Here is a 12,321-nt window from a genome sequence, read left to right as displayed (position 1 = left end):
CCGTGTGTATTAAAAAAAAAAAAAAAAAAAAAAAACAGCGAGCATGCCCAGCACCGGCATTCCTGCCTGTTTGGGCGTCGACGTCAACGCCACGAGATGTTTCTTAGTTAGACGATGCATTCAGTGGTCAGGGGAGGGTGAGCTTCCCTTGCAGTATCAGCTAGGCCTCGGTCACCCGTCACCAACACCATGACGTTATTCATTTCTCTGGACTCACAGGCTTCATTGTGGGACAGTGGTCATAAAATGACACTATCAGGAGGACACAATACACTGGTCTGTTAGGCAGCATTTTGTCTCTGGAAGGCTATGTGGGAAATGTGACCTGCCACAGTTACAGGCCGGGGCAAATGTTTGTCTACATCATGAACTTCAATGCATGTTTGACAGTGAGAGCAACTCCGATAGAAAAAAGGCCGCACTTTGCATATATATGTGTTACGTTATATACGTGTTACGTTATATACGGGCACAGACGGGTTTCGGCTTAGCGCCTTCCTCAGTGTGCTCCGAGCAAAGGAAGCACTAAGCCAAACGCGTATATGCAATAAAAAACACGTATATGCAAAGTGCGGCCTTTTTTCTTTCTGAGTTAACCTTTAAGTTTGGCCAAGCACTCTAAAAAGTAACATAAGAGACTGAGTGAAGCCTGCTCCTACCATATACTTTGACAGTGAGAGCAACCCATCATAACACTACAATCTAATACCACAATATAACCTAAGGGGAGGGGTGGGGGCATTTTTCTAATGCGTACATGCCTCTGTGTGTATGTGTGTGTGTGTGTGTGTGTGTGTGTGTGCTTAACTAAGCCAAGTTAATGTTACACAAACTGTTTGTACAGCTATGTATTTTTTAAAAGGGGGGCACAGCGCAGATCACGGCTCTGGTTTCTGCTTTGTACCCTGGCCGCTGTAACCCGAAACCTTGGCAACAGCACTGCTGCATAACCCAGCCGACTGTTGAGTCAGAGACGTAGAGACGCAGGGACAGGGCAGGGGAGGGGGGAGGGAATGCCCTCAGATTAGCACAACTGGGTCACATCTTACTTTCGGTTTTGGAGGACCTGTTGCACAGCAGATATTGCTCTGGGGCTGTGTGTGTGTGTGTGTGTGTGTGTGTGTGTGTGTGTGTGTGTGTGTGTGCATATGTTTGCTGTTAAATGACAAGACGTTGAGCCTAATCAGAAATGCGTACCCCTTTAGGTGCTGTTTGTTTAGCGCTTCCTGGCTTTTGCTGAAAAAGCACGGAATCTCATCCCCTTGCTAAATTATAATGTGTGTGTGTGGGTGGGTGTGTGTGCACGATCATGTCCCTTTACTGTACAAGTCCCTTTACTGACCACTTCCTGTTAAGTGTCTTCACACTAGGTTGCTATGCTTCCTGGCCCTGGAGGTCAGGAAGACAGGCACAGGCACTGCCACCGTCACACAGGGCAGGCAGCCATTTTGAGAAGAAGGAACATTAAGCACACTCACCGGTTCTTCTCTAGCTCGTTGTGTGTGGACCTGCAGCGGAAGAAGAGAAAGCAAATGAATAAATATGAGAGCACAGAGCAAAGGGCATGCACTGAGGTCTGCACATTTCCAATTTATTTGAGCAATTTCCTGCTGCACCAGTTCCATTAATTATTCAAATGATAGCACGTCAGGGCTCAGGTCTGTTTTGGCAAAACATAAATTGCCACCATCTGTCTTGCCTGCTTCCTGGTCGACTAGTATGTAAAAGAGGTCCTTATCAATACTGTATGAGGATTTTTTTTTTTGTATGTGTATGTGTGTGTATGGGTGTGGACGCGTGTCACACAAATTCTTTTCAGTGCGCTTGCTCCTGCTCAACCAGACACTGCCTTTGAAAACGAGGCGTCATGCATCTTTTGTACGCCAGCCAGCCACACGTTGACCCTCACCGGCTGGCCCCCGGTGCAGCGCCACACTGCCTGCTGTCATTAGGAGCGGCAGGAGACATTCGTTAATTAAAGTCTATCCAGGGAGCAGAGCAGAGGAGAGGAGAGCAGAGGAGCATGTGCACTGGCCCTGCCCCCACCCGCTCACTCACTCACTCGCTCGCCCGCCCGCCCGTCACAGGGCATACTGCTGCTGCTGCTTCTGCCCTTGCCCACGTGCTGCTGAAGCAGAGAGCGCCCGGAGGACTGAGGATGCTGCTCCTTTACTGTACAAACATACCAACCTCCAAAACACCAACTTCTGGGTTTTATTATTCCTCAAAAATACCAACCTCCAAAACACAAACTTCTGGGTTTTATTATTCCCCAAAAATGTCTAAAGTTAAACTTTTGTTTAGCATTGTTATATGCCAAATGATTTGTTATTTCGCTTTGGCAACACTTTGTCTAGTACACTGTGTCTAGTCAGTCGTGCTGAAACAGAAATTCTGAACTGAAGTGAACAGAGAAATTGGAGGGCGGGTCAGAGAGAGAGTGAAAGTGAGAGAGAAGATATCGGAGAAGAAAAGGCTGAACAGAGGGAGAAGAAAGAGAAAGAAAGAAAGAAAGAAAGAAAGAAAGAAAGAAAGAAAGAAAGAAAGAAAGAAAAAGAAAGAAAGAAAAAGAAAAGAACGAAGAGAAAAGGAAGCGTAGCGGAGCTCTGGAGGGCTGGCCCGGGCCATGCGCGGCTGGCTGGTGGAGTCAGTGCAGTGGTACTAATGCGGAGTGAGGGCACATGGGCTCTTAAGAGCCTCGGCGTGTGGCTACACCACTGCAGAGAGGGCCGCTGCTCCTGGGGGTTTTAATAGCCGTTTCTACTGTACCCAAACCAGCACAGCAGGGGGCTGGGAGCCAGTGTTTCTCTCTCTCTCTCTGTGTGAGCGTGTGTGCGTGTGTGTGTGTGTGTGAGCGAGAGATGTAAGTATTTTTCTGTGTGAGTGTGCATGTGTGTGTTTGTGTACGTGGGATTACGCATGCCCTGTCCAGTATACAGCAGGTCTTGCGGGCACTTCCCTTTTATGGGGAACTATTATTATTGCAACACTTTCTATTTTTTCCTCCCCCTGCTTTCTTTTTCACAGCCGTCCCGAGGCTGACCTAATGGCCTGTCGTTTTTCTTCTGCACGAGAGGATGCAAGGAGCTGGCGAAGAGAAGGGAGGAGTGAGTCGGAGTCAGAGAGAGAGAGAGAGAGAGAGAGAGAGAGAGAGATGAAGAAGGGGGTTGGGTGAGAGTGATGTGGCGGCTGCGTGTTCATGTGTTTCCACAGTTTGCAGAAGCGCCACGTGACTGGAGAGCACGGGAAAACGCAGCATGCATCCCCCTCTCTCTCACTCTGTGGCTGTGCCTTCACAAAGCCCTTACAAAAAAAACAAAAACAAATAAACAACAACAATCACAAATAAAAAAACCCAGCACATCCTCGCAGCCACGTGGTGGATTCTCTTCCCAGATACAACGGCGGAGCATGCGCAAGGGGACTGAGCCAACCTGGGGGCAGCTGATGCGAACAGGATGAAATCATACCCACCCCCTCGCCTTACCGAAGATGAATCCTCGCCCATAACCTTATGCTAGCCTATACAATAGACCCTAACTCATGCTCGAGGGGGCCCGAGAGAGAGAGAGAGAGAGAGAGAGAGAGAGAGAGAGAGAGAGAGAGAGAGAGAGAGAGAGAGAGAGAGAGAGAGAGAGAGAAAAATGCTGGGTGGTCTTTTGCGGTGAAACATATCTTGATTAATCTATGGGCTTATCCAGTTACCTGAGCGCAGATGAGGAAGGGGAAGAAAAAATAATAATAAAACAGGCGCGGATATGAAAGACTTCCCAGAGTTTCCTGTCAAGCACCCACTACAGCCTTTAGTCTCGACAGAAGACCAGATAATGTGTCCTTTATGGGTGCAGATAAACATACAGCCCCCTGCATCAGCCGCTGAAGACTATTGTAAATCAGCAATGCAGAGATAGTAAAGAGTATGGACCAGCGGCTGTAACATCCAATCCAAAGCCGTGCACGCGCGCGCACACACACACACAAACACATGCGCGAGAACATAGGGCTGCAGAGAACAACAACCTCAATGCAGCAGGGCAGAATTCGCCCAGGACCTGGTCAAAGGTTATGTTATGTGCTCATTTAAAGTCAAGACTTTCTTCCTACTCCTATTTCGGCCAAGTATTAAGATAAAAGGCTTTGGTGGAGTGACTAATGTATGGTGACACCAATAGCAAAGCACGGCACACGGTGGCGATAATAGGACCGGTCAATGCCAATGGGTTAATCTGACAAGGCCGTAATGCACACCCGCAATGTTGTTTAACAAACGGCAAGGAGGACTGCAATCATTCGGCTTGTGCAAGCATTTGCTATCTTTTTTTATTTTATGTTATCAATTTATGACGGCATAGGTCATATTTCGAATCACGCGATGAAATGATTGAGGGGGGGGGGGCGATAGAGCATAAAAACATGTTCTGTAGGCTATGTTTCCTGGCTAAACCAAGGCAAGAAGCTTTCCCAGATGAGGTGAAAATGCGGGTGCATATGGTGGATCTTCAACGCAAACATCTTGGCTCTCAACGCTCCTAAAGGTGATCGAAAAGGCTAACTTGGGCTTTGCCTTCTTGTTTTTGGAAACGTGCAAAATATCGTATCAGCCGGAAAATATGACATGCACGTAGGCTAGTCTACTGGCTGAAAACACTTGCCGTTAATAAGAGCTTTTTGTCCGCAAGGGTTGTGGTAAAAACTCTCTTGCTGTTTGCGTCACGCTAACACACCATATATAGGCCTGCCCCGTGTGTAACAGTAAGTGAACATTATATAGACGGGTTACAATATCAATTAAATAAATGTATGTACGTATATCAGATTAAGAAAGAGGTGAAATCCTACAGTGTTCTGCACATCTAGATATTGTAATTTCCACCGGTCCCTAACGTCCATGCTGCAGTCGCTTTGACAATCAGCTGATGAAAGCCAACCGAAGCGGTGACCACCCCTCCCCCGAACGAAAAGAAAAGCAAACAGCTTTCACACATGTACTTGTATGGTCAAATAAATAAACGTATTAAGAAATGAAAAACTCCAACAAAACTCCGACTCGCCAACTTTTCCATTGACTAGGCTAAATATACCGGCTGATGTGGACTGGCAACATAAATGATCCAAAACAGCAGTGAGTCCCTAGCTCGACGATTATCGATGACAGTCGGCTATCCGAGATGATGGTGTTTTGGCAGAGTTCACTCTTCATATGATAGGCCTAAGCTTTAAGTGTAAATATTATTCTCATAAAGGAAAGCACTCGAATATGTGCCTGACTTACCTGTTGTGGTTGTTGTTGTACTTTTTGTTTCGAAACTTCCGTTGTCTCTGGTAATTTGTGTTCTGAATAGCTGGAAACGTCGAGGCATATCCGTGTTCACATTCTGTTTAAAGAAGATGTAGTAAATTAAAACAGTAGTGAAGACAAGTCACACCAATACTGCCTGTTGTTTAACACCCTATTTCTGATACATTTTATGATAAGAAAAAAAAACTTCATAGATTAGGCTTGTCCGTCGAATTATGTTTCTTCTTCGTTGGGATATGCCAGGGCAACACAGCAACACATTTCCTCCCATTTCAATACACAGTGACAAACAAGTATCCAAACGTCTTGACAAACATGAATATACTACTGACAATAAACAAAATCAAATAATACCTCGTTCTCTTCTTTCTAGATATTCCGCAGCTTCCAATAACCTCTGGATATTAATCAGCTGCACTGCCGTCATTCTGCTGAGGCTAACGATACGTGTTGGTATGATACTGTTAGCGACTGGGGCAGAATTATTTTTGAACGGGCGAGAGGTTGACTACTATATTGTTTCTCAACAAGTATTGCTATATATAAGCTAAAACACCAGAACAATTTGTTCGTTTTTGTATTTGCTGGTTCTTCAAATCAAACCTTGCGAAGTAGGCAACTGACGTTTACGTTATTTGTTGCCGACGGTAACAAGCTAACTAATGTTAGCCCCGTTGCAACAAAGTCAGGCGAATTTCAGTTGTTCAAAAAAGTGTCGAGGTCGGAGTATCAAAGTATTAAAAGTGTGTAGGAAACAGACAACTACAAATTGTAAAAAAAATGAATATAAACGATATAAAAGATTCCCCGAAAGCCCACAGCCTGCAAAGTCCCTGCTGCCTATTTTCACTCCTCCCCCAGTTTGTTTACCTAGCTTCTCAGCTGAGAGGAGATGAACCTCTACCGCAAAGAATTATGGGACATGAAGTCCATACATTATAAATATCTCCAATGTCACATACGCGTGCGCGCGATTACAGTAATCTCTATTTTGCACTTTTATTTCACTTGAACACACATACACATGGCTTGGGACAAATCTCAACGAATGAACATCCAGCTACGGCCCTATTGTTTTTTAATCGTAGATGCAATGAGACTTGTTCATGGAGACCATGACTACTTTGCCTTAAGAATTCGGAGGCATGGTTATCATAAACATTATGTCGGTCACATCTATAAGACGATGACCGTGTGTTTTCCAAGCAATATGCAAACATATTAAAGACACACACCAAAGACATATCACAAGTGCGAGTAGATAAACACCCATGAAATAAAATCCCCATGGTCTTCGCTGGAACTAGCCTACTCTACTACCCATGTCAAGCCAGGCCCAGCAACACATGTCGTCATTCCTACGGAGTCATTTGATTGGTGACAGAGTCTGGTAAGCACTGGCAACAAAGTAGCTTTTGGCCAATCATAACGTGAGAATTTGCGCCATGTGGAAACCATGTGGCTACACCTCCCAGATATCAGGAAGCAAACAATTGGTTCTCAGAGTTGGCCAAACAAGTGGGTTGACGTGAGTCAGACTTCTTACCGCGGATGACACTTTTAGGTCAAGAACTAGATTTACAACGAAAGAAATGTAGAACATTCTAAGGAAACATATTTCATCCAATAACTGCACAGTAGCAGTATGCTATAACTAGTAGAACATTCTGCTTTAGCATTGCGCTGCAGCCTATGACTTCGCAGATTAAAAGAGCTCTATTTCCCCACCTCATCCAAGTTGGATTATAGTTCAGGCATGGGAATCGAATTCCAGGTTCCATTTAGTAGCCTAGTTCAAAATTATAGCCTACAAATGTCAGCAAAGTGTGAGATCATTCAGTTATTAACTTAGCCTACTTCCTTCGCTATTTAGGTTGCACCAACATACCTCTTGGACCATGTCCAATTGTGAGGCTAACCCTTATATCTGGTCATACTGTAAAAACATGATATTCCAAAGAAACCAAAACTTCATTCGAGTTCATATTACAGGCCTATTGCAGGCGTTATAGTAGGCCTACATCGTGCAGCGAAATAATTTCCAAACAAACACAATTAGGTTAGCCTACATATTGCTGGAACTAGTCTTAGCTTGAACATCCTTAAAACGCATCCATTAAAAATAATCCAAGCTGTTCAGCACATTAATTATCGGCTAAGGCAAATGTGAAATGACAGCAATGATGTATTCGTCACATCATGTTATTAAAATGAATAGCATCTATTGTTGAAATGCGATGCGATTCGAAGTGAAAATAATAGCTTAGTGTTTGTGTGTAGTCTAGCTCATAAACCGTGAGTCTGTCACACTATATGTCTGAAATGAAATCACACGTATGGATGCAAATACTTTAATTTGCCGCATATTGGGACAGTGCACATTTGGTCTACTTATCACTAGCTGATTGCGCCTAGTTCGTTGAACTCAAGTCCTTTGTTGTCTGAGTCTGTTGACAATGAAAGTCTTGTTTCTATGAAAAGCATAAGGAGGCAAAACGTTCTTAAGTGAACAAATGAACTTACTTCCATCTCTCCTTTCAGCACTTTCAATGTAACTTGCAGCCTCTAATAAAACTTGCACATTTTTCAGAAAAGTGCCGATCTGATCCATAGGGGAATCACTGGAGTTGAAGACGTCATTGAAAGGACAAGACATCTCAAAATCATGCTGATCCATGGACGTCTCGGAGTCCAAAAATACATCTTCGGTTTTCACCTCTTTTCTTTGCCGGACACTTCGCACCATTTTTGTTGCACAGAAAGTTCTCTTCCCTGGAATAAAATATGTGGTTGCGGCTGAGCACTAGCAGGCAGCTTCTTGTGGATTTGCTCAATGAAAAGAAATGAAATGGGAAGGAGAGAAGGCAGACTCCAGCCTATCACATACTGCAGGGTCCTTGTGCCCGCAGGGTCCTTGTGCCCGCGTGTTCCAGCATTATGTCAACTCCCATCAAAGCTGGATCTGAGCGTCATTGAGTAGGCTACCAAAGAATAGCTTAACCTACTACAGCTATACAGCCTACTGTGAACCAACGACTGCTAATATCGATAACACAGTTCGTAAAAATTTATGGTGTAGCCTTTAATGACCAAATAACCAACCTATTGATTTAAATAGCCTAGGCTTAAACTGCATAATAACCACTTCTGTAACAAGAATAAAAAAGTCTTATTTTTTAACATGCCTACATTATAAATTATACAAAATGTCTTGAGACAGTTGAATAGATTGAATATAAGTAAGAGAGAGAGTAGGTGGAGGAGAGTTTTACTGGCATACGTAAGTGTATTCTTTTGACTTCATTTTATTTTCATTTTGTATTCACACCAGGCGTCCCTCTTTCAGCTCTGAAAACCAGAGAAATGGCCTCGTCTCCTTCCACTTCAAAGGGCTTGCAGTAGACCACAGCAGCGTTTGATGTGAAGCTCACAGGAAACTTGAAAGCCTAAAAGCGAAGGCAGAGCCAGTTGTCTGCCAGTGCAAACGAAGAAGACATCTCAGGAACCTAGCCAGCAGGAGGGTCTCTCTCTCTCTATCCACACCCTGTACAGCTCAAGCTGCAAAATGGATGAAAATCGTGTGTGGTACCAGGTGGGAGAAAGGGGCCACACCTGCTTAGTTGATAGTGCTTCGGGATTACACTGGTGTTTGTTTACAGTATATCTGCCGGCAACAGAGAGTGCATTTGGTCTAATGTAAATCAGTCCGGATTAAAATGTAAGCTAAAGAAAAATAAGCAGACATGGGAAAAGCTCTTCACTGAGCACTGAGATGTGTAGGTGTGAAACTGGTTGTGGGTGAATGGATCTGTCATCATCTTTCAAATTAACTCCTGGCAGGAAAAAGTCAGGTGCTGTGAAACTAGTTTACATCTGTGTGACATCCTTAAGAATTAATTGTGATATTTTAGTTCTATGCCTATGTTGACAAATATGTCCACAACAACAATGTGACAGCATGCATAACCCCTACATAAGGTCAGCACTCTTAGGACGACAATGTAAATGCACGTATTGAAAGCACTCACAGCCCTGGGCACTTAAAAACTGGTTATATTTAGCCGCTCCTCTCTCTCTCCCCATGTATTTCAAGTGCCTTGTTCAGTCCCTACTGTTAGTTGTTAGTACACACCTTTGTATTCACTCAGGGAGAGGTCACGACCCAAAGACAAGCGGCGCATTAAAGCACTACATGCTGACCCGAGGTAGATCATGCTGTTTATGGCCACTTTACGACCCCTGGTAACCTCTCTCCCGCCCAGTGACCATTTCAATTAAAAAGCAAGCTTCAGGCCCCAGTCACAGGAGTAACTCATGTGTCAGAGACAGAGAGAGGAGAGAGTGGCCTGTGGGGCTATATTGCAGTTGACCCTTGCGTGCACACACTCCCACCCCCAACACACAAACAAACAGTACACACACACACACACACATACCAGGCACCCGGGGCCAGCTCATATTTCGGCTGTGTCGGATTGGCAGTCCCGACAACAGCTCATCCTTAGGCCTCACAGGGAGACTCCCCACATAGCTCAAATACTCACGGAGTCCATTGAACAAACTCAGTGTGTGTGTCTGTGTGTGTGTGTGTGTGTGTGTGTGTGTGTGTGTGAGCATGTGTGCATGCGTGTGTGCATGCCTGCGTGCATGTGTGTTTGTGTGCATGTGTGTGCATGTCTGTACCCATGGGTTGTAAGAATGTGTGTAGCTCAATAGTAGGCCCTGGGACTGCAGCATTATCTCTTTCCATGCCTTTGTCATATCTTCCACAGTGTCTGAATCACTGCCCCAATCTCCATGCCTAACTCTGGAAGAAAATGAGCAAATGTGTGATGCAACAAATTAAAACAGATGCATTTTAGTGAAATGCCCAATGGGGAAATGACAGGAAAGGAAAGGCTTGAATGAGAGGAGTGTGTATGTGTGTGTGTGTGTGTGTGTGCATGTGTGTGTGTGTGTGTGTGTGTGTGTGCATGTGTGTGTGTGTGTGCGTGTGTGTGTGTGTGTGTGCTTGTGCGGTTTGAAAACTAAGTAACAGCGAGTGGCCATAAAGAGCCGTGTCCTCTATCATCCCCAGCCGTCCTCTCCCGCTGTGTTCATTTGCGCAAATGTCAGGAAACGCTGGCGCTCGCTGGGCTACTTGTGAGGGCGTAGGCGGCGGGCAAAGCCATCTTAAAACAATCCCTTTTCTGTGGTGAAACGTGCGTTATGTTGGAATGGTCTTCTGTTTCAGTAATGAATGTGTGCGGGCCGTCGCGGGTGGAGTGGGGATTGGTGGCATGGTGTTAGGATGGGCATGTCAATCTGGGGAGTGTACAAAACAATGTGGCTTCTTATCCTCAGATCCAGGACAACATTACACATTCTAGACAGACTTATGCCCCCCCCCCCTAACTCCCACCCACCCGCCTGCCTGAATCCCGTTACCCCTTGACCCATTTCTATGGCGATTCTCTCTCCTCCAAATTCTGGTCTCCTATTGGCCCTCATTGTTTGTGTTTGTGGTTGACATGGATACCATTGTGGTCGCTAGGTTGCTTGATTGTTCCAGCCGGTTCCCTCTTGGTTACCTGGTTAAACAGACTGGCAACCAATGTGGCAACCAACATGGCCTCATTGTCTATGTATTCCCTCATTCAATAAGACCAAACTGAGAAACTATTTGCCACTCACTATTAGTAGGGGGGGGTGGGGGGGGGTGGTAGGGTAGGCAACATTTCTGTTAGAACTGCAAACAGTCTTACTTTAGCTGACAATTATTGTTTTTTTCAGTGGTTAATTGATTACCATAATGCTTAGTAAACTGAACTCACCGAATGGACAAACTAATCCCTGTTTACTGATTTTTTTTTGTTTTGCTAATTGAGTGCTCAATGCATTTGTTTGTGTGTGTGAGAGTATATGTGCATTTGTGTGCATATGTGTGTGTGTGTTTGGTTAGGCGCCTTGTTTGTTTGGCTGAAACTAACAACAGGATGAGAGACCCTCACACCCACCCGTCCACACAAACATACACACAAATATACACATATATACACACACACACACACACACACACACACACACACAGACACACACCTCCAGCAACCACATCCTGCTTTCTGGATGTGGTGCTGCATGAGGAGATTGTACTCAGTATGTCATGTGGAATGTCATGGGACACCCGTGAGAAAACAGAAGAAAAGACAGAATAAAAATGCTGAGCGAGTGACAAACGGCCTTTTTTGTAGTTGGTAAAAGGGGGAGAAGGTGATTATTTGTCCTGACCTCAGCTTGCCATCCTGTCAGCGACAGTTAACCAATATGCTGTTTTCCCCCAGGACCATCAAACCAGCACGTCCAACTGTTTTCCATGTGAGATCATCTTATCACATGACCATCTCTGGACCTCTTTTCTCTGTTGGGGGTATGTGTGTGTGTGTGTCTGTGTGTCTCTGTGTGTGTGTGTGTTTTCAGGATTTTTATCTCAGTTCTGGGTTATTCTCATCCCTTCCTTTTGATACTGTATCAAAACAATAACAACAGTGGGCTCTCGTAGTGACCACACCTGCTCTCCAGGGCCTCCTTCTCCCTCTCACAGTTGAGCTGTTTTTGACCCCTGTCTGCTTCCTACTCTGATTGCGTGTGATTGCGTCTACGCGGCTTCAGCGTGGCACACTTTCATTTCTCAGCACATGTTGGCTTTCATTTTTCTTCTGGTGAGGGGTAGGTGGGTAGATCTTTCTCCTCTATTGGAGATTAAAACAGATGTAGATGCACAAAGAAAAACACACACACACACACACACACACACACACACACACACACACACACACACACACACACACACACACAGTTGTAGGGAAAGGCAGGGAAAACCAGTGTGACGGAAGAGTGACGTTTTCCTCTCGGGCTATTTGCCCTTTGGCTCCTGGTGGCCATTGTTTCACACAGTTTCCAGGGAGTGACATCTGGTGACAAAGGCAAACGCGGGAAAGAGAAGGGTTAAACAAAAACCATACAAGAAGAGCAGAGGGGGAAAC

The 12,321-nt window shown here is 45.0% G+C and overlaps 1 protein-coding gene across 2 annotated transcripts in view; it reads right to left on the bottom strand.

The window, feature by feature from the left end:
* mxi1 (max interactor 1, dimerization protein) overlaps positions 1–8,158 on the bottom strand; it is a 34,426-nt gene extending 26,268 nt beyond the window's left edge. Inside the window, exons 1-3 of one of the 2 annotated variants that reach the window (XM_076293321.1) lie at positions 7,823–8,158; positions 5,273–5,375; positions 1,479–1,508 (exon numbers count right to left, since the gene is read on the bottom strand). In XM_076293321.1, coding sequence (XP_076149436.1) covers positions 1,479–1,508; positions 5,273–5,375; positions 7,823–8,045 — 356 coding nt within the window. In that variant the 5' untranslated portion in view covers positions 8,046–8,158. Of the gene's footprint in view, positions 1–1,478; positions 1,509–5,272; positions 5,376–5,653; positions 6,153–7,822 lie in introns of those variants that run through there. The other variant, XM_076293329.1, reaches the window with a different exon arrangement.
* Between the last annotated feature and the right edge of the window lie 4,163 nt (positions 8,159–12,321).

The sequence above is a fragment of the Alosa pseudoharengus genome, unplaced genomic scaffold, assembly GCF_046254945.1.
Source record: "Alosa pseudoharengus isolate Yale_2024_CS ecotype anadromous, Long Island Sound unplaced genomic scaffold, YU_APseudo_1.1 YU_APseudo_1.1_scf_1, whole genome shotgun sequence".
NCBI lineage: Eukaryota > Metazoa > Chordata > Actinopteri > Clupeiformes > Clupeidae > Alosa > Alosa pseudoharengus.
The sequence above is the reverse complement of the archived record's forward strand: the minus strand, read 5'-3'. Positions and strand labels throughout refer to the sequence as shown.